General features: G+C 37.6%; 5 protein-coding genes and 1 pseudogene across 6 annotated transcripts in view; 4 read left to right on the forward strand and 2 right to left on the reverse strand.

The window, feature by feature from the left end:
• The first annotated feature begins 25 nt into the window (after nucleotides 1-25).
• LOC145238778 (microtubule nucleation factor SSNA1-like) lies at nucleotides 26-636 on the forward strand. Its single transcript, XM_080102042.1, has one exon. The coding sequence runs from the start codon at nucleotides 40-42 to the stop codon at nucleotides 382-384; it is 345 nt and encodes a 114-aa protein (XP_079958168.1). The 5' UTR covers nucleotides 26-39; the 3' UTR covers nucleotides 385-636.
• On the forward strand, nucleotides 635-13,801 carry LOC145238769 (TBC1 domain family member 19-like). 2 transcript variants are annotated; one of them, XM_080102032.1, is made up of 15 exons: nucleotides 635-689; nucleotides 1,596-1,728; nucleotides 2,109-2,227; nucleotides 2,282-2,357; nucleotides 2,941-3,079; nucleotides 3,621-3,799; nucleotides 4,498-4,609; nucleotides 4,962-5,074; nucleotides 5,140-5,214; nucleotides 5,841-5,988; nucleotides 7,003-7,173; nucleotides 8,291-8,478; nucleotides 8,963-9,054; nucleotides 10,093-10,279; nucleotides 12,383-13,801. In XM_080102032.1, exons 2-15 carry the CDS (start codon nucleotides 1,630-1,632, stop codon nucleotides 12,449-12,451), a joined length of 1,767 nt encoding a protein of 588 aa, XP_079958158.1. In that variant the 5' UTR covers nucleotides 635-689; nucleotides 1,596-1,629; the 3' UTR covers nucleotides 12,452-13,801. The 2 variants fall into 2 exon arrangements, with proteins under 2 accessions (XP_079958158.1, XP_079958160.1); XM_080102034.1 differs by having other exon boundaries at nucleotides 7,006-7,173.
• On the forward strand, nucleotides 696-1,589 carry LOC145238779 (microtubule nucleation factor SSNA1 pseudogene; annotated as a pseudogene).
• Nucleotides 10,451-11,658, reverse strand: LOC145238773 (uncharacterized). The gene has a single exon (XM_080102038.1). It carries the CDS (start codon nucleotides 11,650-11,652, stop codon nucleotides 10,669-10,671), a length of 984 nt encoding a protein of 327 aa, XP_079958164.1. The 5' UTR covers nucleotides 11,653-11,658; the 3' UTR covers nucleotides 10,451-10,668.
• On the reverse strand, nucleotides 13,791-22,766 carry LOC145238770 (SH2 domain-containing protein 4A-like). Its single transcript, XM_080102035.1, has 11 exons — nucleotides 22,460-22,766; nucleotides 22,221-22,284; nucleotides 21,313-21,418; nucleotides 20,707-20,971; nucleotides 19,623-19,914; nucleotides 19,034-19,096; nucleotides 18,213-18,423; nucleotides 17,326-17,432; nucleotides 15,957-16,062; nucleotides 14,972-15,089; nucleotides 13,791-14,486 (listed from the first exon to the last, which is right to left on the reverse strand). The coding sequence occupies exons 1-11, from the start codon at nucleotides 22,562-22,564 to the stop codon at nucleotides 14,373-14,375; spliced, it is 1,551 nt and encodes a 516-aa protein (XP_079958161.1). The 5' UTR covers nucleotides 22,565-22,766; the 3' UTR covers nucleotides 13,791-14,372.
• Nucleotides 22,767-24,032: 1,266 nt separating this feature from the next.
• LOC145237160 (bifunctional purine biosynthesis protein ATIC-like) overlaps nucleotides 24,033-27,123 on the forward strand; it is an 8,799-nt gene continuing 5,708 nt past the window's right edge. Inside the window, exons 1-8 of the mRNA XM_080099923.1 lie at nucleotides 24,033-24,201; nucleotides 24,321-24,447; nucleotides 24,647-24,790; nucleotides 24,977-25,065; nucleotides 25,137-25,288; nucleotides 25,464-25,620; nucleotides 25,719-25,844; nucleotides 25,912-26,019. Of these exons, the coding sequence (XP_079956049.1) occupies nucleotides 24,177-24,201; nucleotides 24,321-24,447; nucleotides 24,647-24,790; nucleotides 24,977-25,065; nucleotides 25,137-25,288; nucleotides 25,464-25,620; nucleotides 25,719-25,844; nucleotides 25,912-26,019 (928 nt within the window). The 5' untranslated portion in view covers nucleotides 24,033-24,176. The remainder of the gene's footprint in view (nucleotides 24,202-24,320; nucleotides 24,448-24,646; nucleotides 24,791-24,976; nucleotides 25,066-25,136; nucleotides 25,289-25,463; nucleotides 25,621-25,718; nucleotides 25,845-25,911; nucleotides 26,020-27,123) is intronic.

A 27,123-nucleotide genomic window follows, 5' to 3' on the forward strand; every position in this document is an offset into this window, starting at 1 on the left:
TTTACAATTTATCCAGGTTTTGACCAAAGTATATTAACCATGTCACACCAGGGAGCTGCTTTACAAAGCTATAACAATGAGTTAGTAAAATGCATTGAAGATCTCTGTGCCAAAAGGGATGAGCTTCATCGCCAGGCACTGCAAGAAGAGGAAGACAAACAAAAACTTCAGACTGAAATTCGGCTCCTAACTGAACGCTTAGCAAAGGTAAATGAAAGCCTGGCGAAAAAAATGGCAGCTCGCAATGAATTTGACAAAACTATTGCTGAAACCGAGGCAGCTTATATGAAGATTTTGGAAACTTCACAAACCCTACTGAACTCTGTAAAGGGAAGCATGAACCATATGGATGGAAAGAGACATGATACAGAATACAGAGCATAGCATAGTTGAAATATTGTTTTGCTTTAACCTTAAATCAGATTTTTCTTTATTGTTCCATCCTCAGTTGTTGTCTTTCAAACATGTCTATATATTGTTGGTTTAAATGCCTGTTTTCAAGCTCAGAACCGAAATATGATACACCTTTTAAGCTTTTCCTCTGCATTCATTGTGGTTATACTAGTGCATTTATCATATCTAAAATGTAAATATGTATTTGATTCAATATTGATGCAACAATGTTTTTCTCTTTAGGTTTTTAGGATTTTTCAAAGATATGTCGTCATATGATGTGTAGTAACTGATAGGTATGTTTTTCCATGGATTTTTGTAATATATTCAATATAGGTCAAAATGCTAGTCTATAGCCTTGTAAAATAGCAAAGAAAAACAGTTTATCTTGGCTTATCTAAAGCAGATTTTGGTGGAAATTGTGATCCGCATAGCAAACAGTTTTTTTTTCATGGCAAACAGTAAGGTGAGTTGCAGGCAAACTTCAAATTAATTTTATCAGTTTAGAGGCAAGTAGGCATATTAGCGATGGCCAATCAGGGAGCTGCTCTTCAGAGTTATAACAATGAGTTAGTAAAATGCATTGAAGATCTTTGCGCCAAAAGGGATGAGCTTCACCGGCAGGCATTGCAAGAAGAGGAAGAAAAACAAAAACTGCAAACAGAAATTCGCCTCCTTACTGAACGCTTGGCAAAAGTCAATGAGAGTCTTGCCAAGAAAATCACTGATCGATTGCACTTTGACAAAACCATTATGGAAACAGAAGCAGCTTTTATGAAGATTCTGGAAACATCTGAAACTCTTCTTAACTCAGTAAAAGGAAATAAGAAGCAACTTGAAATTGCGAAAAAACATGAAAACATGCAGTGATAGTGAAGAAATATATATTCTGCATTTAAAATTATTTACTGTGCTGTTACTTAAACTTTCTTTTAGTGTTTATAGTTTCCTATTCCTGCCTAATGTGCGTTATAGCAAGCATACAACCAATATCTGTTTAGTGCTGAAAATGTTGTGCAGTTATAGCTTTAAAATGTCCCACTGCTTAATGTTTTTTTGTTTATGTATGTTATGAATATTTAATGAAATACTGTGGAATGTTTAACAATATACTGTAAAATATTCAATTTTATTTAGTCACTGTGGTTTTGTTTTTAATTAATGTGCAAATGTTACGTTGTTGCAATAAGCATTTTTTTTAGACTTGCTTTGATTTTTGTGAAGTTTTGGTTAAGAATGGATTCAAAATTGGACAATGTTGCAAAAACCATTGATGACATTGTAAAACAACTAAATGGGACCACTTTGCACACTCAGTTGAAAAGAGCTGCCCAAGTAAGTATGTTCCTGTCTGTGGTAGGTATTGGTTGACTTTTATGCTACATCAGGATCAGCAACCTTTAAAGTGATGTGTTAATTTACTTGTTAGTTTTCTGATTTCAACAGTAAACAGATAGCAGACAGATTTGTACATGTAGGCTGGATTTTAAGACTATTGAATGATTACCACTTGTGGAAACTAGCATTGTAATAGTTCAAATTAGTACCTCAAATATAAATTCACAAATCACTAAACATGTCATGAAAATTTACCTTAAGTGCCTACCTTGGAATGCATACTACAGGTTGCTGATCCCTGTGCTACATACATACAATTGTTTTGCATTGAAAATTATAAACAAGATATTATACTTACTTGAAAGTTTGTAACACAGCATGAGGGTGAAAAATCTTCTGTCCAGCTTTCATCATTAAAAAGTGATGTAATTCAATCCCTCAAGTTGTCTGGGTGGGAAAAACTTTTGAGAAATGAAGTGTTCAGGAAAATGCACAGGTTAGTGTTTGAAAGCTTCATAAAAAGAACAAACTTTTAATTTTATGATTTTAGTGTACAAAACACATTGGATCAAGCCATTCCATTTGAGTGCCAAAAGGAACCTCTTATGTACATGAGAAAAGCACAGGTAACTTCAACAAAAATTAGTTAAATCTAAATGAGTTTAAATCGTAACTAATCGAGTCTACAAACTCACCACCCTGGTTGCATATAATGCTTGAATCAAATTTTGCAGTCATTGTATGAATGTGTTTGGCCAAAGCCTATGGTTTCACCCTGATCCCAAAATTCTTTATCTGTACTAAGCTCAAGCAGTGTGCAAAATTTTCCCCTATGTTATGTTTTATGAGTATTTCTTAATATTGAATTCCCATGATAAGCAGGCAGTGCATACTGTTTTGACCTGGAAAGTCTCATCAGTGCAGCTGGTGACGAGAGGTCGACCATATTGGCCAGTGTAGCCATCCAGCGGCATTCCAGTTTGTTGGGAGCAACAGGGTAAAAGCCCATGCCTCACCTATTCTGTGTGATGCCAGTCGATCTCTCGTCACCAGCTGAACTGATGAGACCTTATAGGTCGAAATAGTTTGCACTGTCTGCAGCTTATCGTTTATTGGCTTGATGCTTTTGCAATGAATTCCCATGCTTTATGATAACTTCTCTTCATTCTTTGTAGTGTTTTTTATTCAATTCATTTCCTGTTTCTTCAGGCAAACTGGGAGCGCCGAATATTAAAAAGTATGAACAGTATGTGCACTGAACTAAGCATTCCACTGTCAAGAAAACGCCCTGCAGATGAACAGAGGGATTTACTTCACAAATGGAATGAAATGGGAACAGATGAACCAGGTAAGTCTGTTAGTAACTTTTGGTAACATACATGTGCTCCACAACCTTTTTTCATTCGGGTCACACTTGTGAGCACAACCACTCAATTGCCAAGCGTTTGTTAGAATGTGTAAAGTTTAAATATTCACTTGGTTCCCAAGCAGTTGCTTGGCCATTGTGAGCCAGTTTCCTCTGTGGTGTATGCACAGTTGTGGCATCACACAGACTAGGTGGGGCATAGGTTTTTACCTTGTTACTTCCAACAAACTGCAGTGCTGTTGGATGGCTACACTAGTCAATACAGCCGATCTGTAATCAGCAGCTGCACTGATGAGACCTTATAGGTTGAAAAGGTGTGCACTGTCTGCAGCTTAAATATTCTTGTCATGTTAAAACACTAGGTTATATTTACTCTGTGGCATGTTTTACAGCATATAGTCCTAAAGCAGCTGCAACATTTTTTTCAACATCTGTGGGCCAGTTTATGTTTTAATTTGGGTATATTTTCAGCTGTGAGGTTTCTTTTCAGAATGTGATCATTGATTTTTTGCCTCTATTGTAGATTTGAGTCACTTTCGTCCAGTCTACGCCCCAAAGGATTTTCTTGAAGTGATTACCAGTATCAGAAATCCAAACTATTGTTCTTTGACTGGGTCAGAAATTGATGACAGGTCACTGAACTTTGAAAGCCATTGGGGTCTTATTCAAGTTTCCCTGCAAGTTCCATCCCTTGCAGAACTGGTAAGTATAAATAATTTGGTTGCTTCCTAAGTAACTTCAAATCCAGAATGCAGAGTCAGAAGATGTATGGTCTAAATCCTGAATCCGATAAAAAAAAGTACGACTTCAAGTCCTATTAATTTTGGTCTTCCAACTCCTTAAGGATGTCATTTCAAAAATAACTGTTTTATTGCCAAAAACACAGCATTCCAATGCACCCCAAAAGAAAAAAAAATCTTTTAAATATATCTTCTTCTTTGCTGTTTGCACAGAATTAATTGGCCAATTGCAAGTAAATGAATATACTTTTTCACTGTGACAAGGGTGCATTATATTGGACTGTAGGATTCGAAATCAGATAAATAATCCACTACCTTGAATCAAACTACATTTGATACTTGATACTGCAACACTCTTTTAAATGTCATTGTTCGATTTAAAGCTACCAAGACTGTCATCAAGTTGTCGAATTGAATTGAAAGGTTACAAGAACAAATCGCACTTTTGTAGTCTGTTTTTCTGAACGAAAATACTTGCTACAAGCAATTGTGAATTGACAGTTGATTCAAATTGAAGTAAATAACTTTCAAATGAATAAAAATATAACCACCTTATGAACATAACACATTGTCCAAAAGAAAACTAGGCTTGCTGGGCGGACTAACGGTAGTCCAACGATTTTTTTATTTTTCAAATCATTTCAAAACCATTTTGCACAGAGAGAAATCTTTGCTGAATTTTCGCTGAGTAATGCTCACGTGGGTTTGGATGACTCGCCAGATTTTCCATCGGACATGTTTCAAAACGAAAGAAACAAGTTAGCCAAACGGGGTAAGGCTTGTTTTGTTGTTTATGCCCAAGAATCGTGGGAAGGGTGTGCATGTAAATGACAACAAAATGTCAATTTTCGCTTCATGGCTGTTGAAATATGAGTTTTAAAAACTTTTGAAGATTATTGGTCTTGGCAGCCTTAAATGGTAAAGAAATTTAAATTGTTTATAGAAAACATTTGTAAAACAGCAAAATTTGTATTCCTCTGTTCACAGTACAAGATAGATTGTAATTATAAATTATCACAAAAGGAAACCTAGAAAGTCAATTTTGGCAACTTTACCTAAAACTTTGAATGTTTTAATAATTAATCAGTTAAAGTAATGAATGAAAATTACTTGATATTTTTCAGTTATTGATGAAAAACGCAGCCCTATTGCCCAGTACTTCTGCCGCCGTGGTTGTCCCAGCGGGTTTCGTGCAGATCTTTGGCAAATTGCGCTTGGGGTTACTGTAGGTCACTTGGTAAGTTGGGATGTCTCTTACTCCGATTATTCGCGTTCCGAAGTTACCAATAACACGTCTTTTAGGATGTGCTGAAATACGAACAGATGAAAGGGTATGTTCTGCAACACGACCTTCTTGTGGACAGTTTGATATACAAGGTAATTTTGAACATGATGTGTTATTTCATGCAGTCCACTGCGCTTTGTCAAAAAATAGTTTTCAAAAATACGGACGGAATTGGTTAGGCTTACCTAGCGCAACCGCCCTGTGTTCACTAGGTTGTGAGTTCTAATCCTATCTCGTTCGCTTGTGTTTTCCTGAGCAAAAAACTTGAAAGGCATTGCTCCAACCTAGTGGTTAATAATGGGTTGAACTAAACTAAAGTTACCAAGTCGAAAAAATCAAATAAAAATGTATTCAACGGACTTGCAATAAAGCAGGAAGCTCGATGACGGACTCATTGAGCATAAGGCATTCAGTCGTTGCCGCCCAGCGAGGATAAAAATGAAACAAACGAAGAAACAGGCCTGTGGAGTAGGAATCGATATTTTTTTAGTGACTCTGACTTTTGGCCAATTTTGTTGTAAAAACAGAAATAAATTGGGCAAAGGCATAGGTTGATCATAGTCAAAAAAGTGTAAGGTGCAGTCAAAATCTTTTATTTTTTGTTTTTACCCTACTCCACAGCTCTGCATTCCAAGTGTATTCAAAATTGCTAAGTTCTGAAAACGCCTCTCAACTTTCTAATAGATTGGGATTTATCCTGACCATTTTACTCTTTTAGGATGTAAAACTGACGTCTGTGAACGACGACTATTATTTCGTGTTCGAGGATTATTTGTATCAGGTCTTACTCATATTTTCACGTGATACTTCAGTATTGGAATTATTCTCACGAAGCAGCGCTACACCGCCAAAATCTTACATAAGAGGTGAGTAACATTTTGCTCTAAGTCAGTGGTACTCAAACTAGGTAAAATCAATAGCATATGTTGTTAAAGGATTTCTTTTGCAGAGTAAAGCAACTTTTTCTTGGTTACCTGAAGGTCTTAAGTTATAAGTAGATACAAAACAGCAGGTCTTCGCAAACGCTAATGCTGTATATGCCTCAGAAACAATTTTACAGTGTTGCATGCGTTTTTTAAAACTAATTTAGGGCCGGGTAAAATAACATAGCGGGCCGGATCCGCCCCGCAGAACGAACGTTCGTGACCCCTGGTATAGATAACGTTGCTCAAGGTTGTACCTGCTGCTTTTAGTCTTATCAAGATCAGAAAAAATGTAAGGAAAATACTGACAGTTAGGGCTTTTAGGCCGCGTTAAGGTTTTGTAATAAAACCACAATTAAAGCTTACCTTAAAACTTATTGTTATTACCTTGTCCTGATTAACTGTCTACTCGCGCCAGTGATCTTTGCGCCACCTACCGACATTAAAAGACATTTTTTGTAGTTAGTAACTCTACCATGCTTCAAGATGAAATACACAGGGGTTTGGCCTGCAAGTATGAGTAAATACATGGACGCCGTGGCAAAAAAATAGTGTTTGAGAATTACTGCTATAAATAATAACTACAAAAGAGGACTTTAAACTTTCACATTTTTGTTTGTTTGTGTTATCTTTGCTTGTTGCATGTTTTTTTTTTGCTAGCGATTTTTAAAAAATATTAAAGTTATGCTATAAATTAAAAGTTGACAGGAGTCTTCGCACGACTAGGCACTTCAGTATATTAAACATTCGTTCTTTGAACATTGCTTCTGTTTTAAACGAACAATTGTTTGCTAAAGATATATTAACTGTGTAGGCATTGTAAGTTTTTTATTCATTATTGACTGTTTTCAAATCAAATCGTATTCGAGGTGACTGTTTTTACCAAATAAGATTTAGTCCAAAAGACCATATTTGAGTGGTCATTTTTGCATTGTCGCATAGACATTAAATATATAGTAGAAAAATCAAGCGAAAACGTGTCCACGGATAAAAACACCCCTGAACCAGATGAACAGGATGGTCAACCCACAAAATCCACTGGTTCCAGTGTTTTTGGCAAGATCCGAATAGTAGACGATTTGCCGGACGATGCCATCGATGAAAGCGACGCGGCCGATCATTCCACAGGTTCACATCGTGGTAGATGACGTCATAGTTACGTATCACATCATGTTGTTACGTCATATCGGTGTTGTATGTTGTTTATCCATGGACAAGATGCGAAAACGTATTCTTGTTCGTGCGTAACTAACGCCATGCTTACTAACAATACAACGTCAAGGTTTAGGCAGTTGGCTTAATAAGTTGAGGATTTAAAGATAAAGCAATGGTAACCTTAATAAACTCCAACCTTATACTATAGGCATTTGCCTAAATTCTTCGTTTACTTGTTCTTCCAAACACTTTGATTGAATACAATCCTTGCAGAATATAGTTAATGAATTTTATGAACTGATGGTGACAACAGCGGTTTTTAAATCGCCTGTAATAGAATGTCTCCTTTATCGAGAATAATAGAATACCAATACCAAAAAAATGAAAAATAAACATTTTCTTTGCATTGGGAGTTGGAAAAGTTATAAAATCGTTTGATTTTGCCCTATGTACAGAAAATCTCGTGAAATTTATAATCGACGCTTTTGGACATTATTGGACCACTTTTTTTGGTGCTGGCTTGAATTCAGTTTCAAGCCGTTGTAATGTTTTGATTTTGTTTGTTTGGTGTCATGTACTGCACAAAACTATGGTGTTTGTGCGTTCTGCTGCCGTGACACAAAGATTGTATACTTAATACTATATCGTTTGTAGTCGTTCACCATAGTGACTAACCACATGATTTTTATCGGCTAGCTACGTATATTTGTCATATTTAACACCGAAACGATTTATTAAAGATAGAAGATTATCATTCTTACTGTAGCTTCTAATTATCGAGTTTTTGTTTGAAACATGACCGAATCTAAAGTTGGTGCTTAACACCAGGGGTGGGAAAAATATTCAGTAGAAGGGCCACATTCTAAAGAATCGTAATTGTCGTTGAACAGAGTAGCGTGCCGAATTAGTCAATTACATTTTAGAACCAGATAAAATAAAATGAAATTTACGTTTACATTTGCAATTTTTTATCTTTATTATAAAGTTTAACCAGTATTTAAAAAACTACAGAAATTTCTACGGCACGTATATAAATTATACAGTTAGAAACTTTACATATTTTTCTTTTTTTCACCTTTACTTTTTGCAGGAAAACTTGGACTTGAAGAATTTGCAGTTGTTTACCCACCAAACGGGGTAATACCCTTTCACGGTTTTTCAATGTACGTCACTCCGTTGTGTTACCTATATTCGGAACCGGTTCGACTCTATTACGTTTTCCGCGAGTTCTACGTCCGCTTTTTTCATCGCCTGCATGTGATTTCTTCCCATCCTCAGGTAAGTGACTTGGGCTTTTCCTGACACGTTGTATTTGTGTAAAACGGCGGTTCCTATACGTTTTTGTTGCCCTTGCAAACAACCAAATGAATTTCATCAACACTTTAATAAAAGTTAAAAAAAATCGACTACGGCGCCACAAAAGGATAAAGTTATAAAACTAAAAAAAAGATGTTGTAATTACTTCTGCAAAATATCAAATTATTCCTTTCGGAGTATTTACCCACAGGAGAAACACTTGTGAAAAAGATATAATAAAGCAAAAGCCTGTTGTTGTGCACTAGACTACAAAAACAAAATGCCGTCAAAGTAAAATATTTTTTGATAAAATTATGTTTGAGCGGTTTTTACCGTCACTGCGCTTTTATGCACAAAAAGAACCTACCGGGTAAAGCAGTGGTTTCCAACCTTTATCGACGAATTCCTCCCTTACAATTGGAAACATTTTTATTCATCCCCAAAACTACATACACTTTTTCCTCAGGGTATCGTCACGTTGTGTCTTCTTTTCGAATCTCTTCTTCAATCTTTTCACCCGACATTGTTTCGACACTTGCAAGATATTGGATGTCAACCGTAAGTCGCACCAATGCTCTTGCTCGTTTTTGTAGGGCCTTTCAGTGAATTTAAACTAGTGATGTAACGAATGTCCGTAAAAATCTCAGATTGGGCTGCAGCCATTTATTCCGAATGTAGTATGTAGACAACTTTAAAGCGTGAAACATGTCTTTTCTGCCTAATCATGTATCCCAGAATCCGTTAAACTGGACATTAACTAACATTACTGTTTTATGAAACATTATCATTTGTCAACTCCAGACAAAAGATTAGAATTTTTTTATAACTATTCTGTTGCCAATGACACCACTGGTTGCCTGGCAGCAAAACTTATGTGATTGTCGTAAGCGTAGGGTACGACTTTGTCTGACGTCATAAACGAATCGGTTAATTCGGCCCAACTTATTCGGCAATAACTGTCGAATATTCGGTGCCGAATTTAGCTGATTCGGTGCATTATAGGCAGGGTTGCCATCGACTTGAAACAAAAAATAAGGACAACTGAAAAAAGAAATTTTCATACGAAACAAAACCAACGTTTTTGAACAAATCTTTGCATTTACAAGAGCCATGACATATATGTCATATGCAATATTTTGGTCAGAAGCAATCTTTTTGTAGATACTCCTTGTTCGTAGAAAATACTTCGTTCATCTCACAACAGCTCAGGTCTAGGTTTACTTTTAGTTGTAGCACAGATTTGACTAGTAATGGTTAAAAATAAGACAAAAGAAGGACTCAAGTCAAAAATAAGGACATTTCTTAGAAATAAGGACAATGAACTTTTCTAAGACATAGCCCTTCAAAATAAGGACAAATCTTAGAAATAAGGACGGTATGGCAACCCTGATTATAGGTCTTAATTTGGTATTGTTCCAAGATAAACATAAAAAAGGTCTTAAGAAGTATACTAAATTGTGGGTTTTGTCAAAAGCTTGCAGCAGCGGTTCCCAATTTACTTTGACTTTTGCGAAGTTTTGTTAAAGTCGTCGGTCACTAAAACATCGGATTTGAATTCACCTGCTAAAAATTCACATAGTGTTTTACATCGCCCAGACTCAAGATCGCCTTCAAGTGGTTGGTGCGAGCTTTTTCCGGTTATCTTTCTACTGATCAGCTTCTCTTGCTCTGGGATCGCATCTTGGGATTCAATAATCTTCTCCTCCTTCCTGTACTCGCTGTAGCGATTTTCCTTTTCCGCCAAACCAATTTACTTCTTGTCACCAACGTGGCTGGTGTGGAGGTAAGTTGTTAAAAAAGTCACAATATTTTGGAACACTATATACGGATCTGTTCATAAGTTTAATGGTGAAAATAACGGCCCAAATAGACGTTAAAAGCGACATGCTTTATTATTCAAACGTTTCGGCAAATGCTCATGCCATCATCAGTGATATGAAGGCCACATCAATTGTATACACTTTAGTCGCATAAAAGAATGATAAAAGTGTGCGAAACAAGCGTCGCATAAAAAACGATAGATAAAAAAGGTGCGCAGAAGCGAGGTGTAAGCCACCTGCAAATGTGTGCGTCTGACCAAACAGGTGCAGAGCAACTACGACATACAATATATTTACAAACAAAGAAACAATAGTAGGACAGCACGTCACATCAAAATACGCAATAAGTTAATTAGGTATTAAACAAATACAAAGAAACCGACTTAGAATCAACGTTTAATTCCGGTTTATAGCGTTGAATGAAAATTGATACCAGTAACATAAGTCGATAGCGGTCCCTGGCTGTCCCAAGCACTTCCGGGTTTTTAAAGTCCACTACATGGTCTTTGTTGGCCTGAAGGTGTTGACACACCTCGGACGTTTCGATTTGTTGGTGTTCATAAACTCGCATTCCAAGGTTTCGCCTGGTTTCTCCAATGTAGGTTTTTCCACAAGAACATTTCAGTCTGTAAACAACCGAAGATCGGTTGAGTAATCCTTGCATATCTTTATGCACAAATGCTTTCACAAGCTTCTGTGTTTGGTGGAACGAACGTACACGGACCTTTCCGTCTGTTGCTTTAAGGATAAAACTGAAGAGTTCTTTCTGTATGCGGTGGTTGATGTCGCCAAGGTATGGTAGTTTGATGCAACTAAATTTGGTGTTGGAATCCAAATCTGTGGACTTGGCTACATTGACGTAGCGTCTGTTTAACACCAACCTAATACACCTGGACACGAACTTGGGCGGATATCCATTTTGAAGTAGAAAGCCTTTGATGCGCATAAATTCCCTATGCATGTTGTTATAGTTACCCTCAATCCTGTATGCCCTGTTTAGCAGCGAACAGGCAAGGTTGACTTTGTGTTGATATGGTACAAAACTGGCCCATTTTGCATAAAGGCCTGTGCTCGTCGGCTTTCGGTATGTGGTGGTGGAGAAATAGCCGCCTGAGCGATCTACCAACACATCTAGAAAGGGAATCCTTTGTTCTTGTTCAACCTCTTTTTTGAATTTGATGTTTCTGTGGATCTTGTTCATGTTGTTAAAAAATATATCGATTGAGTTTGGATCGGAAAAAGTTGCGAAAATATCGTCGACATAGCGGCACAGTAATTTTGGTCGATGCTGGTCCGGTGTTGCGTTGAGAGCTTTGTTAACCACGTGGTTCATCATTACGTCAGCAAAAAAAATCAATAAAGCATGTCGCTTTTAACGTCTATTTGGGCCGTTATTTTCACCATTAAAGTCACAATATTGTTTGCTTTATACTACATTTCGGTAATTTTGATGTCGAGTTTAAGCCAGGGCTGCTGAAACACGCTTATGTGCTTTTGTCTCATAAAGTGCCAAAAGTAACTGTGTTTAAACAAAACAAAAAACAAGTATTCCAGCACTTATAAGTACTTGCCATTGGCTGCTTGTGCATGCTTGAAGTCCGAAGTAAAATGTATTAGAATTAGTGTATCCGGGTTATTTTTACAAACGGGCTTGTTATTGGGCCTGACAGTAAGTTTTTCAAATACAAATTGCCTATAGATAAGTAGCTCGTTGCTGGACTTAAACTGATACCCAAAAGCCATTAAACGTCCTGTTTAATGCATTTTCCATTGCGTATGTCTTCTTTATTATAGGCCTGTCCGTCGAACTTTTTCGGGTTCGGGCTTATACTTTCGGGTCCTGGCTCGAATTTCGCGGGGCCAGGCTTACAACTCTGTCTGTAGGAACAGTTTTACAAATTCAAATTAATTTTGAATGTTTGCAAAAACCCGAGCGACACGTGTTGGGCAGTCCTGGTTTAAGCTTTGACAGCGATTAGCTGGTGTTCGCATACAATTTTTTGTTTATTTGCTTAAGTTTTGCGCCTGCTTCATTGACGTCACAATAAACTTTATTTCGTTTGCAGGCCTCTTTATCCGACTTATCCACACTGCAGGTGATTCCCCTATTACAAAGCGTCCTGTTTCACTCTTGACGACAATTTTATCACATGACCTGCACCTCTCGCCTGCAAAAGTAGACCGTGGCTTGTTGGAAATAGATAAGCGTTCACAAGGCCTGTTGTGGTTAATGGTGAAATGCGCCCAATGCGTTTCAACTTTCTGAATCAACTTTTGTTTGATAGTAAAATTTCATAAATTCCTAAAAAGTAATTTTTTGTAAAATTCCTTAAAAAAATATTTAAAAAAATAGTGCTTTTTGAAATCTTGTTGAAAAATAGACTTAAATTTTGTCAATTGCTTTCATCCGCTAGATGGCGCAGTATGTTTATTTTTTGTGGTTCTAGGTCCTAGAATCTAGGGTTAGCGTTTGCGTGTTGTTGGCATGAGCCTGTGCAGTTGGTTTTGGTCAGTTCAAAACAGTGCATTAGAGCACAAAGAAATAAAAAAAGTTTCCCCGTATCTCAGCTGCACGCTTGATTTTATCATCACTGTTTCTACTTTTATACCACGTTCACGGAACACCAGTGGTTCCCAACCTCCCTTAAAAAAATTCCTCCCGTAAAAATTCGAAACGTTTTCATTCTTCCCCAATAGACTACATAGTAGATTCTAAACCAGGGCTACTCAAACTTTCTTGCTCTGCGACCCCATTTTGAAACAGAAATTTCTACGCGACCCCTTGATGGGTATGCTGTAAAGAAATATACTTATATTATATGTATATATATATATACCATCTAATAGTACCTAAAAAGCCTAAATTATTTTCTGACTTGATACACAGAATGACAGTCTTAGTTTTTATGACGTCATAATCTATATTGTGACGCTTGTGGTATCTGCTTTTTCGCATTGTTTGCGCACAATAGGCATAAAAATGGCTGCTAGGCTGGCAATACTCTTTGAAGTTCTACAAAATATGTTTAGAGCAGTTTGAATAGACGGGAATGATGTTTAAACAATAAATGTACGCACGTATACCATTTACTGTGACTGACATAATAACCCATAATGTTTCGACCACACAGTTTCAGAAGCCCTGTTCTAAACCATACTAAGATCATTTAAAATTGGGTCTTTTATCAACTTCAGAGGTCATATTGGCAGAGCCTATTTACAAACCACATGTAAAAATTAAAGTAAATTCCTCCCCTCTAGTTTTAAAATCTCTCCCCGGTTGGGAACCACTGCGTTACACCGTCTTGTAGCCTCAATGCCTCATTTTGTATTTGCACTGTGAATTAGACGGATGAACACATCACTGAAAACGAGCACTTTTCTTCAAAGTCTTAGTTTCAGCGGTTACCTTTTTTCTAGGTAATACTTCAAATATGTGAACCTCCCACTTCTAAGCTGCCTAAATAAACACGCTTTAAAGTGCACTTGGTATATATTACACAGCAGAACAACAATAGGATAATATAGTATGGCTTCTTTGCTACATAAATTACTGCAACAAGCACTGAAAGGTACACTCAAGAACTCGAATAGTGGATAAAAAAGCAGTAAATTAGAAACGGCACCTCTTTTTTCCCGAAGGGATGTTACGTAAATAGAATCCATGATTAGATTTAAAATTTAAAATTAGTGACATTATTGTTTAGCATAATGGTCATAAAGGCTCAGTTTGCGAACGAAAACATGCATTGTCCGCATAGGTATGGGTCGAACCGAGCCATATTCGCTGTATCGTCGATTTTATATTGCTGTACTAAACGGGCACTTCTTAAGCTATACTGGTGTATTGCATGGCCACGTCCATACTTAAACATAAAGGCTTAGGTCAAATTTTAGTGCAAGCACGAAAAAACACGGAGGCTAGTACACAGTTACGTCATAAATAAGTCAAATTGCTTCGAGTACAGTACAGCTTGACCAATTTTAAAGCTTAGCACGAATAAATAAACGAAATGTCATTTTAACTGGCCGTTGACTTTTATATTTGTTTCGTGTTCACAGTTTGGTTTCACTGCCAGTTGTGTTTAAGTCGTGGTAATCGGGTTGGGCGGGATTTTCTTGACCAATCGCATTCTTTAGTTTCTCACCGTTGTACGTGATGGGTTCGTGCTGGAATAAGAAAGATCAAATTAATTAATATTAGATTGAATTTTAGGGAGTATGTTAATTGTATTTTAAATTTTAGTCTTTTATTATTAAACTGTTGCTTTTTCGCCTTGATAAGTGCTCACTTTTAAAAGTTTTGACTATATTTGCTTCAAAAAACAATTTGCGACATTAAAAATGAAAAATATCATACACTGTATTGAGGTAGGCGAAGTATAATGTTTGACGTAATTGTCAAGAACTAAGAAAACCTTCATATAGCAGATATTGTATCCACGAAAAAGCTCAAAAGAAAAGCTCATTTAATTAAACGGACTTGGGATTTAAAAATGTTCTCTTGACCATTTCTGTTTCGATATTACCAGTACAAAAAAAGTATGTTATGCGAGATATCTTAACATTTATCTTTTTGACTACAAAAATAAAGAATAAAAAGAAGCCGAAACCCAAGATTTCTACTAAAATTAGTTTAGGCCTACTAGCGCTACCTGGTGGTATTGCAGCAGATCGGTGAGCGTCTCATGGTGGATTTGGTCGTTACCAAAGAAATGGAAGCAACTGGGTTTTGAGGCGTCAATCAGGTAATGCTTTACTCTTCCAGTGTCACTGTGATAAAACAAAAGAAACTGATTTTAATGCTCATATTCACGATGTTTCGGAATATTCACTGCATTACCACTTGAGCAGAGCACTAAAAGCAGAGTTTGAAAAAGAAACCAGGGAGGACACTAAAATTATTACTGTTGGTGAAAAGTCTAAGGTCTTCTTTCAAACGGCAAATTCTAAGGATCTTCTAATGGAATTTAAAGAAGTTGGCAGGAACCCACCTACATTTGTGTATTGTGCTTTTATTGCTGATCAAATGTTGAAGTCTGGATTTGAATTCAACAGTGGAAAGTTCTTTTATAACTATTTCAAGTCTGCAATGTCTCAAATCATCAAGGAACAACCTTTTTACTCAGTTGAGGGTTTTTCAAAATCACCTTCCATAACGGTTTATGATTCAATTGATGAGGATGTGGTACATTTAAAACAAAGTACGATTTAAATAGCTAAAATGCGAAACGCTTAATCAGTAACTATAAGCTGTTGCTCCTAGGCATGCTGTTTTAACGATTATTGATCTTCCAGCACTGTTTTATTTTTTAGTGTAAACGGACCCTTTTATGATATAACCACGTCTGCAAACCGCGCGTATATAATCAACTCAACCTTTACAGTAACGAATACTTCTGTTTTTTGCATTTACGTACCCCAGGCAAACCTTTTAATCCTCCCCCCTTAAAAAGTCACACGTTTTTCGTATGAATAAATCAACGGGCACGTTTGGGGGCTTCATGCGTTCCCTGTGTACTACCTTGTTAAACCTAGACTATAAACCACAGTAGGCTATGCTAGACCCTTGGGGAAATATTACGACCTTGGCTATGCACACAGTACACCCAGCAGTATGTACATTTTCCAACTACTTACTTGTATGATAAAGCGTATCCCCAAATCTTGTCGCTGACTCTTACGAGAAAGTCACCAACCTCTCGTTTCTCCAGCAGTCTTTCGGCTTCCTGTCTGTTAATGATTCCTGCGAAAAACAAACACCATCAATAGGACATGATTATCTCTGGTAAGGTTGAAACTAGCACATCTCAAAGCGACCTGTTGTTTGCAGTACGTGATTTCCATTGTGAGAACTGAGCTTTGTGGCTAAGCAAACAACAACGGTGATAGCACGAGCAGTTTAAGTCTGAGCGCTGACATGATGGTAACATAGGCGAATGTAATTTATTAAACATTAATTTCTCTGCGCCCAAATCCCAGTCAATACTTTTTTGGCCACAATAGGTGTTTTGTGTGACAGAAAACAAACATGTTTGAAACTGTTAACAGAAATACAACGTTTGCCTCTAGAGGAAATCCGAATATGATTCAGTGGGTGATATTGTCCAAATATGGTAAATTTGAAGTAGGAGAATTTGAAACGTTAAAACACTGACTCAAAATGATGATAGCTTAATGTGTAACAAAGTTTAATTTAGAATTTAAATTGCCAACCTTGTATAGACCACACACGTGTATGTATCACCTATTGCTGTTTTATGGCAACAGCAAATATTTTGGCGATGACGCAGCCAATGACGTCAACTGAACGAGCAGCTGACATTGACATAAAGCTAATTTGTATTCACAGTAATCAGTCCTAAATCAAAACACAAAACGTCATTTCATTTCCAAACTTAGCTTCTAAAACATTTTAACGACGTAAATCCATGTCACAACGTCACAAGTCATGTGTTCAACAGCTAGAAATCATTACCGTCGTTAACAACACGACGACCGCAAGAAAACAAACAGAGCACTATTTCCGGGTCTGTTGACTCGCCTGCCACCAGCCAACGCAGCAGTAATTGTTATCGCCCCGATGTGATTGGTTGTCGACAATAACACGTGACTATATTTATACCCCAGATGTGGCTGTGACGTTTATTGTTCTCGTTGTGTTTGTGCTTTTCAATGTTTGCGGTCTGGGTCATTCAGGGCTTTGAAAACAAGAAGGGAAAACCAATAAAACGGTACTTGCTTGTGGTTTACGTCAAAACACACAAATGCCTATATCAAGTACCTGGAATTTGTTGATCCACTGGGCTGTGCGATAAAAACAACCCCTTCTGACTTAACAGGGATCGAAAAATAACATTTCCAGCTGCAAATGAGGACCTCTGAGGTTTTCGTACCGGTCTGGTATTAGTCACAGTATTAGTTTAGCTGTTTTTAGATTCTAACCCTCGTAAAATGTACATTTTTGGTAATATTGTGTGCAAAATCATGCATCACGTGATCAACTTACCGTGAAACCACGTGGGGATGACGTCACCGATCCACGCGCTTTCCTGGGTCGACGAAAACCAGTCAATGATCTCTTGTCGATTCTGCGGCTTCGGGGTTGTAACTGCCCTGTTTTTATGATTGAAATATAAATTATTCAATATTGAACAATATATGAAATGGTGTACACATTACGGCGGCCAGTGCTTCGCTAGACAAAATCAAATATTCAAAGAGACAAATAAGCCTTTGCTTAACACGGTCTATCGTCATGTATTTGACAGCATACTTGAACGTTCTTGCCCATACAGAACACTCCTTGTGTTGAGTTCATAACACTAGCTAAATTAGCGTCACAAGTGCCCAACTAAACAACATTGTTCGCAAACAGGCAATGAGAAAATGGCAACGGACTCTAACAGAGAACAAAGGTACCTTTGAAATGCTCAATAGTTCCCGGAACCATTCAACTTTTTTGTTTTAGTAGCATTTTACTGAGCTAACAAGTAAAGGAAAAGTACAAGCTTATACACACTGCAAAGATTTTACCCAATACTGTTTGACAACATAGCGGTTTGTGTTCGCAATATTTTTTTGTGCATTGCATTAATAACAGCGTACTATGAGTACCGTGCGTTATTATATGAGGTAAATAAGTCCTCAAGTTATTATATGGCTATAGGGTTAAAGTTAGACAACATTTCGTTTAATAAACATGCTTGTAAAATGTATAAGATGTAACTAAAAAACTACTATGCCATGAAACTACAGTACTATTTAACATTGCAATTGTAACACTAGTTGGGCCTCAGTAGAAACTTTATCACCATTACTTCAACACCAACAGTAGTAACCAAGTGTGGTGATTTCAAACTTTTTCAAATTTTTAAGTGAAGGAAAACAGCTCACTTTTGGGCAGCGGTCTTGTTGCTTAAATGCTGCGGTTTCGTGGGAACGGGTGGTTTTCCTTTTTGTAGTACAACGCGGTCGTACTGACTTTTCTTTCGAATCTCAATCAGCTTCTCGGGGTCTGATGCGAGGAGCGATTGTCTCCTGTACTCTTTACTTGCGCTCCTTGCTCTGAGGCTTCTCCGTCTGTCTTCCTCCTTAAACTTTAGGACTAAACAAATTTGTTGCAAAATTGAGATCAGCAACGTACTGTATAAGTTGTGTGTAGGTATTTGGTCACTTTTAGGTGACTTTGTACCTACAATTTCTGATTTGTGGGTAAAAACACACATTCCGGCTGTGGTTCCCAACCTTTTTCGACAAATTCGTCACTTAACAATTCAAAACATTTTCATTCCTTCCTAATACACCACATAGTAGATGCTAAACCATACAGAGTTAATTTAAAAGTGGGGTTTTCATTAACTTCACAAGTCATATCCCAGGAGCTTAAGTGTCTATTTACAAAGCACTTGTTACAATTAAAGTAAATTCCTCCCCTCAAGTTTTAAAATTTCTTCCTTTTTCCTTCTTTACCTCCCCGGTTGGGAACCACTGTATTGAGGTATTACAGAACCTATACAATGCGCAGCTAGAATCATTTCAAAAACGCAGCGAAAATTCTGAACGTGCTGCTGTCCCATTGTTTATCGTTACACGCTAACAAACTTTACAAAACGTGTCACCATATTTTATTTTTCAAACAATTCATATTCACAACATTCTTAAAAACGAAAAATAAAATATTGTAGCGCTTCCCGACTTATTACAAACGTGCTTACGTTGAGATTTCCATTCCTCATTGGACACGACTTCTGGTTCCCCAGTCGTTAACGATCCCATGTCTACGCAAACAAAAAACAAGGACTAGGTTATGAGTTTATGACTTTCGGTCTGCGCAGTTAGCTGGCAGAATGCCAAAACATCTTATGTGCTTAAATCGTGCGCCAAAACACTTTCCTGTGAGTCTTACAAAAGTACCGTATTTATTCATTTGTAAGCCACGGCTTAAAAAGTGTTTACTGTACAGTTGGTGCGGCTTACAATCGAGGGAGGATAACATTTTGATGGCATATCGATATTAGTTTTACACCCTTTCTTTTTAGTTTATTTCGCATTCCAAATTCTTCTTGATATTGGCATTACACGAGAATATGCGGTCTGCAGGGTACAATTATTTATACGTAACTAACAACTGTTCACCAATAGTTTTACTATCTAGCATTATAAATTAGTGTTATTTAAGCAAAAATACCTAATATCACAAAATGCGGCTTACATTATTATTTTGGCACCTCAACATGCGGCGTACAATAAAAAAAGCGGCTTATAAAAGGTCTTTCCACTTTACAAAATTATTGTTGATCGCACCTTCGTATATATTCTCGTCATCATCATCTTGTTGTGTCGAACTTTTACCCGCAGTCGAGTTTTCATCAATATCAATCAACTTGGCCACTGGGACAGATGTCTGGGGTGATCCATAGGGTGTTGATTGGGGTGAACCGACCGGAGGGGTGCTTGGAAGTCGCGGGGGTACCGTAGTTGGGGTCTGATGTGCGATCATGGGGTGAACTTCTACTGGTGATCTTTTGCCGGAACTAGGTGGTGTGGTTACCCTCAAACCATCGTTATCCGTAGTTGGCGGTGTCTTTACCCTTCTCTGTGGTAGAATTTTTTGCGTGTAAAATCCTTGACAGCCTAATCCAGGGGTGTGCAACCTTTTTCGTCGGTGGGCCATAAAACCAACTTCGGACATCAAGCGAGGGCCACATAACCTTTTTCATGTACCGTATTACACCTTTTTTTACGCTACTGTTGGTGCGGCTTGCATTATAATATCATGTCGATATTATTTCCACCCCCCTGCGTTTTGTTTTATTTTGCGTTTAAAATCAACTTGAAAATGCTAGGTGCAAGTTAGTTTCGTCGCAACACTGCCTTCGACAACAAAGTAATTGTTTACCAGACAATGAGGTATATTACGTCACATTCGGTATAGATACGGAACCACCACCTAGTGCGCATAGAAGACCATAGGTCTGGGTGAATTAAGTTCCATGCGCTGGTTTAGCTTATTCTTGTTACGTATAGCAACTTAGGAGATTTACTGAAAACCAGCGGAGATTTTTTGCTAAAATGTGCGTTTTTACTTGTTCTGAATCAGAGTGTTGTTAAGGGCCACACTAAACGGCTTGGCGGGCCGGATTGTGACCCGCGGGCCGCGGGTTGCACACACCTGGCCTAATCTATTACCCTAAATAGTGGTATTTAGGCTTGGAAACTGTTTTTTTAGATATTACGATGATAAATTGTGCACATTTAGAGGCACTTCTTTGCCAAATCAGCTCAATTTTGAAAGCAAGACAGTTTATGAGCTCACAGTTCATGTACGCTCAAAAAAACAACAACAAAAACCTTGCAATGTTGACCAGATATTGACAGTCAAATGTACCTCTTTTCGTCGTTGTACAGGTGATTGCACTGTGCGTTGAGTTAACTTTGGTGACTTTCTCAATATAGTTGGTGAGGTTGTACCTTTGGGTGGTAGGTTCTCGAGATATTTCGCCTGCCTTGTGTTATTAGCTTTTTCCTTGGCCTGAACGAGCTGCTCTTTTCTCGCGTTTCCATTGTTACCACGAAATTTGCTTTTCAACTTGGCAATTTTGGCTTCTTCTTCACGCCTGAATGCTTGAAGAAGTCGGTTTTCTTTTTGCTGCCTGCACGGTGAAAATCATGGTAGAAAATGCCGGTTACGGTGTAATGAACCGCAACTCAAAAGTGAACAACGCATTTTTTGCATGTATTTCACCAATTTTTGTGTCAATTTACGTTTTATTCCCTAAAGTTTGACTCGGATCTGGACAGCATCATTCACACATGCCAACGAAAAATTCCACAAGAATTCTAGTCATGGAATACACGGCTGCCATTAAAGCGTATGTAGGGATTGAAACCAAGTAAAACAAAGCATAAGGCCCAAAAATGAACAGTTAAATTTACTCTGTTACGTTTTGTTTTGTAGTCGGCCGTGAACAGTTGAATATAATTATGATGTTACCTTGCTTTTTTCCACTTCTCTTCAGCGGTGAGTTCTCCTTTACCTTCACCACAAATCCACACCCATGGATCCCCGTTGCGGTCTTCTAGAATACGGACGGCTTTCCCTGGTAACAAAAACGTCGATGTAAGCTTCATGTAACTCGCGTTTAACCATTAATAGAAATTAGAAACCATTATTCAATTATGAAAGGATTTCAATTCCGATACGATAATGCGTGAATTTAGGAAAATAGTTGACTTTTACTTTTTCTTTCAGAAGAGATTAGTTTTATACAATCCATTGGTGTATTCAATGTTTGTTTATTACGGCCCTTGCAAGTACTTAACGCAGCACTCCAGATAGTCGAGTTCGTAGACTTTTTGCTGAATGTATAATTATACTAACCTATCCCACTATTGTTGATATAGGGCAGTCAGAATGTCAATGTATGCAACTTGGCTCCGCTTTAATTAATTTTTAACCGTAGACAACAACCTTCGTTTTCGGTCGACTGAAGTGAAAGTTGTTTAAAACCGTTTCTTTGTTTATTGTGGTTTGGTTCGTTGCGCAGCTGCTTTCAGTAACCCCCTTACCGCAAAACGTAAAATGTTTATGCTAGATACTTTCCAGATCTTAGATATTGTGTAAGCTTACAAACGCAATGTAAAAATAGACCATTGAGCATCAAGTGAAACATACCAGCGCCTATGGAAAGCGAAATATAAGTATGAGACGCTAGTTTGTGCTATAAACCATGTCATACTAAGAAAACTAACAAGACTGCGCCCACCTGGACAAGTCAATTGGAAAGCATTTACTCATGTAGTCAACTGTAAATCTATTTTACATATAGCCTTGATTTACGACATTGCAACATATAGTTCTGATTATTTGGAATCTGGCAAACAAACCATAAATTTACCTACCGTTTCTATTAGGTTTCGTGGATGGTATTTTGTTTTCTTTGTTGCATTCGTTGTACCTTCGTATCTGTGAAAAATAGAACGGTGATATAACTTTAAATCAAATCACCACAAACATGCACACATTCGTTTTTGTTTTTGCGGGGTTAGGCTACCTTAAAAATACTAGATATCTATGAGCTTTCAAGTGAGGATATAGACTTTATAAGTCAAGGTCTGTTATCTCTATTATTTTAACCAACCTGCTCTTGGCGCATTTTGTAGAAAAGCATTTCCTTTTGCTCCTCGCCCAGTTCGGCAAGGATTTCAGGATCAACGTACATATCCCGAAGTATTTGCTGCAACATTTTTCTTGATTTCTTTAACAGCAACCGGGTGTGTTTCCAATATCGACTTAAAACAGAGCTAGTGCAGCTCAAATAGTCGGTGTTAAATGGTAAAGTGGCGTTCTGCCTCGTTACACCTGAGCTATTTTATCGCCTTAGCAGTTCACAGTATTTGTTTGCTATTGGCACGAATTACTGTTTGTCTTTATTTCAAACACCTTAAAAGCCTGAGGAACAAACTGTAATTTATGTCGTTGTACAACTTATTCCAATCAAATGCTGTAAAAATATGTCAAGACATGAAAACTAGCTTGATCAGACTCTGCCTTGCCATACGCTTCAATCCATTGTGGCTATGCTAACATGTGACAATTCGATGTCTATTCATTGTGCTCAGGAGGAGAGCAAACGAAAGAACACATAACAAAGGACGTGGATTAATATTCCAGACTGCACAATTGTTACTTCACAAACCTTTACTGTGTAACGCCATGAGCTTATTTCTGCTGATAACCTGTCTTCGTCTGTACTACGGCATAAGTAAGGGCTAATACGCTTGAACCAACACGAGTAACTGTTTTTATAGCTGATTTTTTTCTGTTGTTGTTTTGACGCTTTATTGACTACAAACAAGTAATTGCTAGTGCAACGTTTTTTGCCACGATCGGGGCTTCAGCCATTGCGATTTGAAACCCTTTATATTTTTCGTCTCTGTGAATGCCGAACGAGGTTAATGTTTAACTATAGAGATAAGCCTTATCGAATGATCTCACTTCTTCACCAAGAATATTTTCTCACAAACGAATGATGTGATCAACTGGTCACAACTGACGTTATATGTCTGTGTCTGTCGAATGTCGCTTAGGTCACGGTATCCAAAACTTAATTGAAAACAACGACAGCAAATATCATTTATATTGGCAACATGAGCAAAAGCTTGGCCAAAGTTTTAACTGTTTCCTACTCGGTTGTTACAAAGTCCAAACAGAGTATTACGCATTGACTGCTCGACGAACTATCTATAACTGCTCGACGGTTGAGATTTTTGTTAGTTGCAAATAGTTATCGCAAACCATCTACGTAACAGTTGATTACTTTAAATAGCCTAGTCTGCTACGTAAAATCATTTCTGACACATAGGCTAAATTGCTTGGTGGTGACTTGTAAACGTAATTTGCTATATTTGGTAATAAACTCGCAAGCGTTCTTCTTGTAAACGTGGCTAACCTTTTCAAAATGTGCAAAAACCGACTGAATTTAAAAGTTAAAAATTTTTAATTAACGTAGTTGTTGCTAAATAATCTTTTGTGCACTATTGCTAACCGCTGACTGGACATTTTTGTCTTTGCATGTTTCTTTATTGCCCGTTTTATGTTTTTATATCTGCCTTGTTACAGTCTTTTTTTCACGAACAAAACTTGCCCTCAAGCGAGAATATAAGAAAATTTACATGGAGTACTGGAAAGTCAAATTAAAATTGAACAGCGAAACACTGCGCACGTGCGGGGTATTTTTGTTTGTAGTAAGTTGGAAAAAAAGCCTTTCACGCATTTGTGTTGTGTTGGGCAGTACTGCTGTGTATTTCGTGTCGGTAAAGCAGCAGCAATCATTTGTACATTTTAAACCAAGAACCATGGGCCTTAACAAGAATCTAATGGGTAAGTACATGTAATTACTTTTTAAACGAATTAAAACTAAACATGACAGTTACGAGAAATACCAAATACGTACGTAAGTTTTATTATTATTTTTTTTAATTTGGGCAAATTTGTTTCAGCAATTTTAAGCGTTTCAAACAAAGTTGGACTTGAAACGTTTGCTAGGCGACTTCAAAACCTTGGAATAAACCTGATTGCATCTGGTGGTACTGCAAGAAAAATAAGGGATGCTGGATTGGAAGTAAGGTTAGTTATGTGAACACTTGGCTGATTTTTTAATTAGACCTTGTCATAGTCAAAAGTAAATAATATAAGTGTACATACATAAAGTTGAAAAGGTGCCTAAGAAGATGCAATTTATTTTGCTAACGTACCTAATCTCTTTCAACAAACTATTAAATATAAAAATTAAACTTTTGGTGCAATAAGTTTTAAAATATTTCAGAGATGTAAGTGAAGTAACAGGAGCACCAGAAATGCTTGGTGGTCGCGTAAAAACTCTTCATCCTGCTATTTATGGTGGAATCTTGGCTACAAGATCTTTAACTGACCAAGCGGATATGGAAAAGCGTGACTTCAACTACATTCAGTAACCACACTGTCCTTTACCTATTTATGCAGTTCTGTATCAGTGCTACCTTTTGTATCATTTATGTAATTTTGTATGACTGTTATGTCAATTCTACTTAATAAGGATAGCAATGTACTAACACTTGTGTTAATTTTAAGTTTTAAAAACATGGGTCAGTTTTTCTAATACTGTTGTAATTTGCAGAATTGTTGTTTGCAATTTGTATCCATTTGAAGAAGCAATAACCAAAGAGGGAATTTCAATTGAAGATGCAGTGGAACAGATTGATATCGGTAAAATGGATACATGATGATATGTTCTTCTTATCATTCACACTGCTAACAGCGTTGTTTTTCTTCTATAGGTGGTGTGACATTGCTTAGAGCTGCGGCCAAAAACCATGCTCTGGTCACAGTAATATGTGATCCTGATGATTATGATAAGGTTGCTACTGAACTGGAAGCTTCATCTACTTGTGAAACCAGTCTAGAGACAAGAAAGAAATTGGCCCTAAAGGTGACATTTTTTGCAACAATTATGAAAAGTTGCAAAAAGTTTTGGCTAATATGTCTGCAATGAAGCTGTTTTGTTATTATTACCACTATTACTGTAATTAAGTTTTTTCTTTATTGCTTTGCATTATCTTTTGATCTATGAGTTGTACCTAATGGCTTAGATTTAATGTTTACAGGCCTTCAGTCACACTGCTAACTATGATGAAGCAATATCAGGTTTTATCAGGGAAAAGTATAGCCATGGTACCAGTCAGTTTCCACTTCGTTATGGAATGAATCCTCACCAGAAACCAGCACAAGTTTTTGCTAGCAAGGGAAATTTGCCATTTAAAGGTCAGTTTCAATATGAAAATGTTAGCAGAATCATAGTGACTGCTGTTAGTTGGTATGTTTGCAATAAGAGCATTTTTTTACCTTTTTTATATTTTTAGTGGTAAATGGGTCCCCTGGCTTCATCAACTTGTGCGACGCTCTAAATGCATGGCAGCTTGTGAAAGAATTGCGACAAGCAACTGGTCAAGCATCAGCAGCATCTTTCAAGCATGTTAGTCCTGCTGGTAAGCATAGCTTAATCATACCAAGTTATGTTGTGAACATCATCTGACACTTTTGCTTCCTAAACAGGTGCTGCTGTAGGCAACGCGATGACTCCAGACCAAGCAAAACTTTGTATGGTACATGATCTTTTTGATGACCTGACTCCATTGGCTGTGGCCTATGCAAGGGCTAGAGGTAAAAATAAAATCGTAACAAAATATTTAAATATTTATGTTTATTATATGGATTGAGTAAATAGAAAATGACTTTCATAGTTTGATGCAAATCTGTATTGGAAACGTAAGTAATGTTTGAAATAGGCTATTGCTGCCAGGCATACTGTATAACAAAGTATTGCTCATCCAGCAGTTTTTATTATAAATAATCGACGTTTCGACGTCCTATACAAGACGCCTTCATCAGGATAATGACGTAACTTGGAGAACAAAATTCTTATAAAGCGACAAAATGCAAAACACACACACAAAAAAATAGCGATAAGAAGATCGCGCGGCTGCAAACTCGCACCACGCAATGATAACACAGCTCAGTGCTGTAAAAGCGCCCGATAATTTATCGGCATTAGAACATCTGTTTTAACGTTCATTGTGTTGGCGCGTGAATGGATGTTCCAAGACTCTAGGAAACTGCGCTTGTGGTAATCAGTTTCCTTCACCAACACCTGTGCAGCAGAAAAATTAATGCTGTGGTGGTGAGTAGTTGCATGGTTTGCCAACGCTGATTTCTTGGCATCATTCTTGCCCACATCCCTTTCGTGCTCCTTCCGGCGCGTATTAAGACTTCTGCCCGTTTCACCGATGTAAATTTCGTCACAATCTCCGCACGGTATAGCATAAACCACACCCCTTGTCGCAGTAGCATCTAGCGGGTCTTTTGGGTGCGACAGAATCTGACGTAGGGTGTTTGCTGGTTTGACCCCAACCGATACACCGAAATCGGTCAACATACGACGGATTATATCTGTCAACCCTGGTATATAGGGTAAGGTGACGAAGGCACGTTCTTTGCACTGGATCTGTTTCCGTGAAACCTTCTTATTATCACGGAGAATCCAGTTCGGGTAGCCATTTAACCGCAAGGCCTGATTTACCCTGTGCAACTCCGATTGGAGCAGTGCAGGGTCTGTCGTCAAGCGAACGGCCTGGTCTTTAAGCGCTTTGACAACAGCCCTTTTTTGGTATAATGGATGATGGGATTTAAAGTGTAAATAGCGCGTGGTACTGGTCGGCTTGTGGTACGACAGACCCTGCACTGCTCCAATCGGAGTTGCACAGGGTA

Source organism: Phallusia mammillata, chromosome 7 (assembly GCF_965637545.1).
Source record: "Phallusia mammillata chromosome 7, kaPhaMamm4.hap1.1, whole genome shotgun sequence".
Classification (NCBI taxonomy): domain Eukaryota; kingdom Metazoa; phylum Chordata; class Ascidiacea; order Phlebobranchia; family Ascidiidae; genus Phallusia; species Phallusia mammillata.

What these genes read in the sequence shown, in the direction of transcription:
- LOC145238778 (XM_080102042.1), top strand. Translation starts at nt 40, where the DNA reads ATGTCACACCAGGGAGCTGCTTTACAAAGCTATAACAATGAGTTAGTA.
- LOC145238769 (XM_080102032.1), top strand. Translation starts at nt 1,630, where the DNA reads ATGGATTCAAAATTGGACAATGTTGCAAAAACCATTGATGACATTGTA. An exon ending in AGTTGAAAAGAGCTGCCCAA is followed by an intron (nt 1,729 to 2,108) that starts GTAAGTATGTTC and finishes TTTGTAACACAG; the next exon opens with CATGAGGGTGAAAAATCTTC. An exon ending in AAACAAGTTAGCCAAACGGG is followed by an intron (nt 4,610 to 4,961) that starts GTAAGGCTTGTT and finishes GATATTTTTCAG; the next exon opens with TTATTGATGAAAAACGCAGC.
- LOC145238773 (XM_080102038.1), bottom strand. Translation starts at nt 11,652, where the DNA reads ATGATGAACCACGTGGTTAACAAAGCTCTCAACGCAACACCGGACCAG.
- LOC145238770 (XM_080102035.1), bottom strand. Translation starts at nt 22,564, where the DNA reads ATGTTGCAGCAAATACTTCGGGATATGTACGTTGATCCTGAAATCCTT. An exon ending in ACAAAATGCGCCAAGAGCAG is followed by an intron (nt 22,285 to 22,459) that starts GTTGGTTAAAAT and finishes TATTTTTCACAG; the next exon opens with ATACGAAGGTACAACGAATG. An exon ending in GAGAAGTGGAAAAAAGCAAG is followed by an intron (nt 20,972 to 21,312) that starts GTAACATCATAA and finishes TTCACCGTGCAG; the next exon opens with GCAGCAAAAAGAAAACCGAC.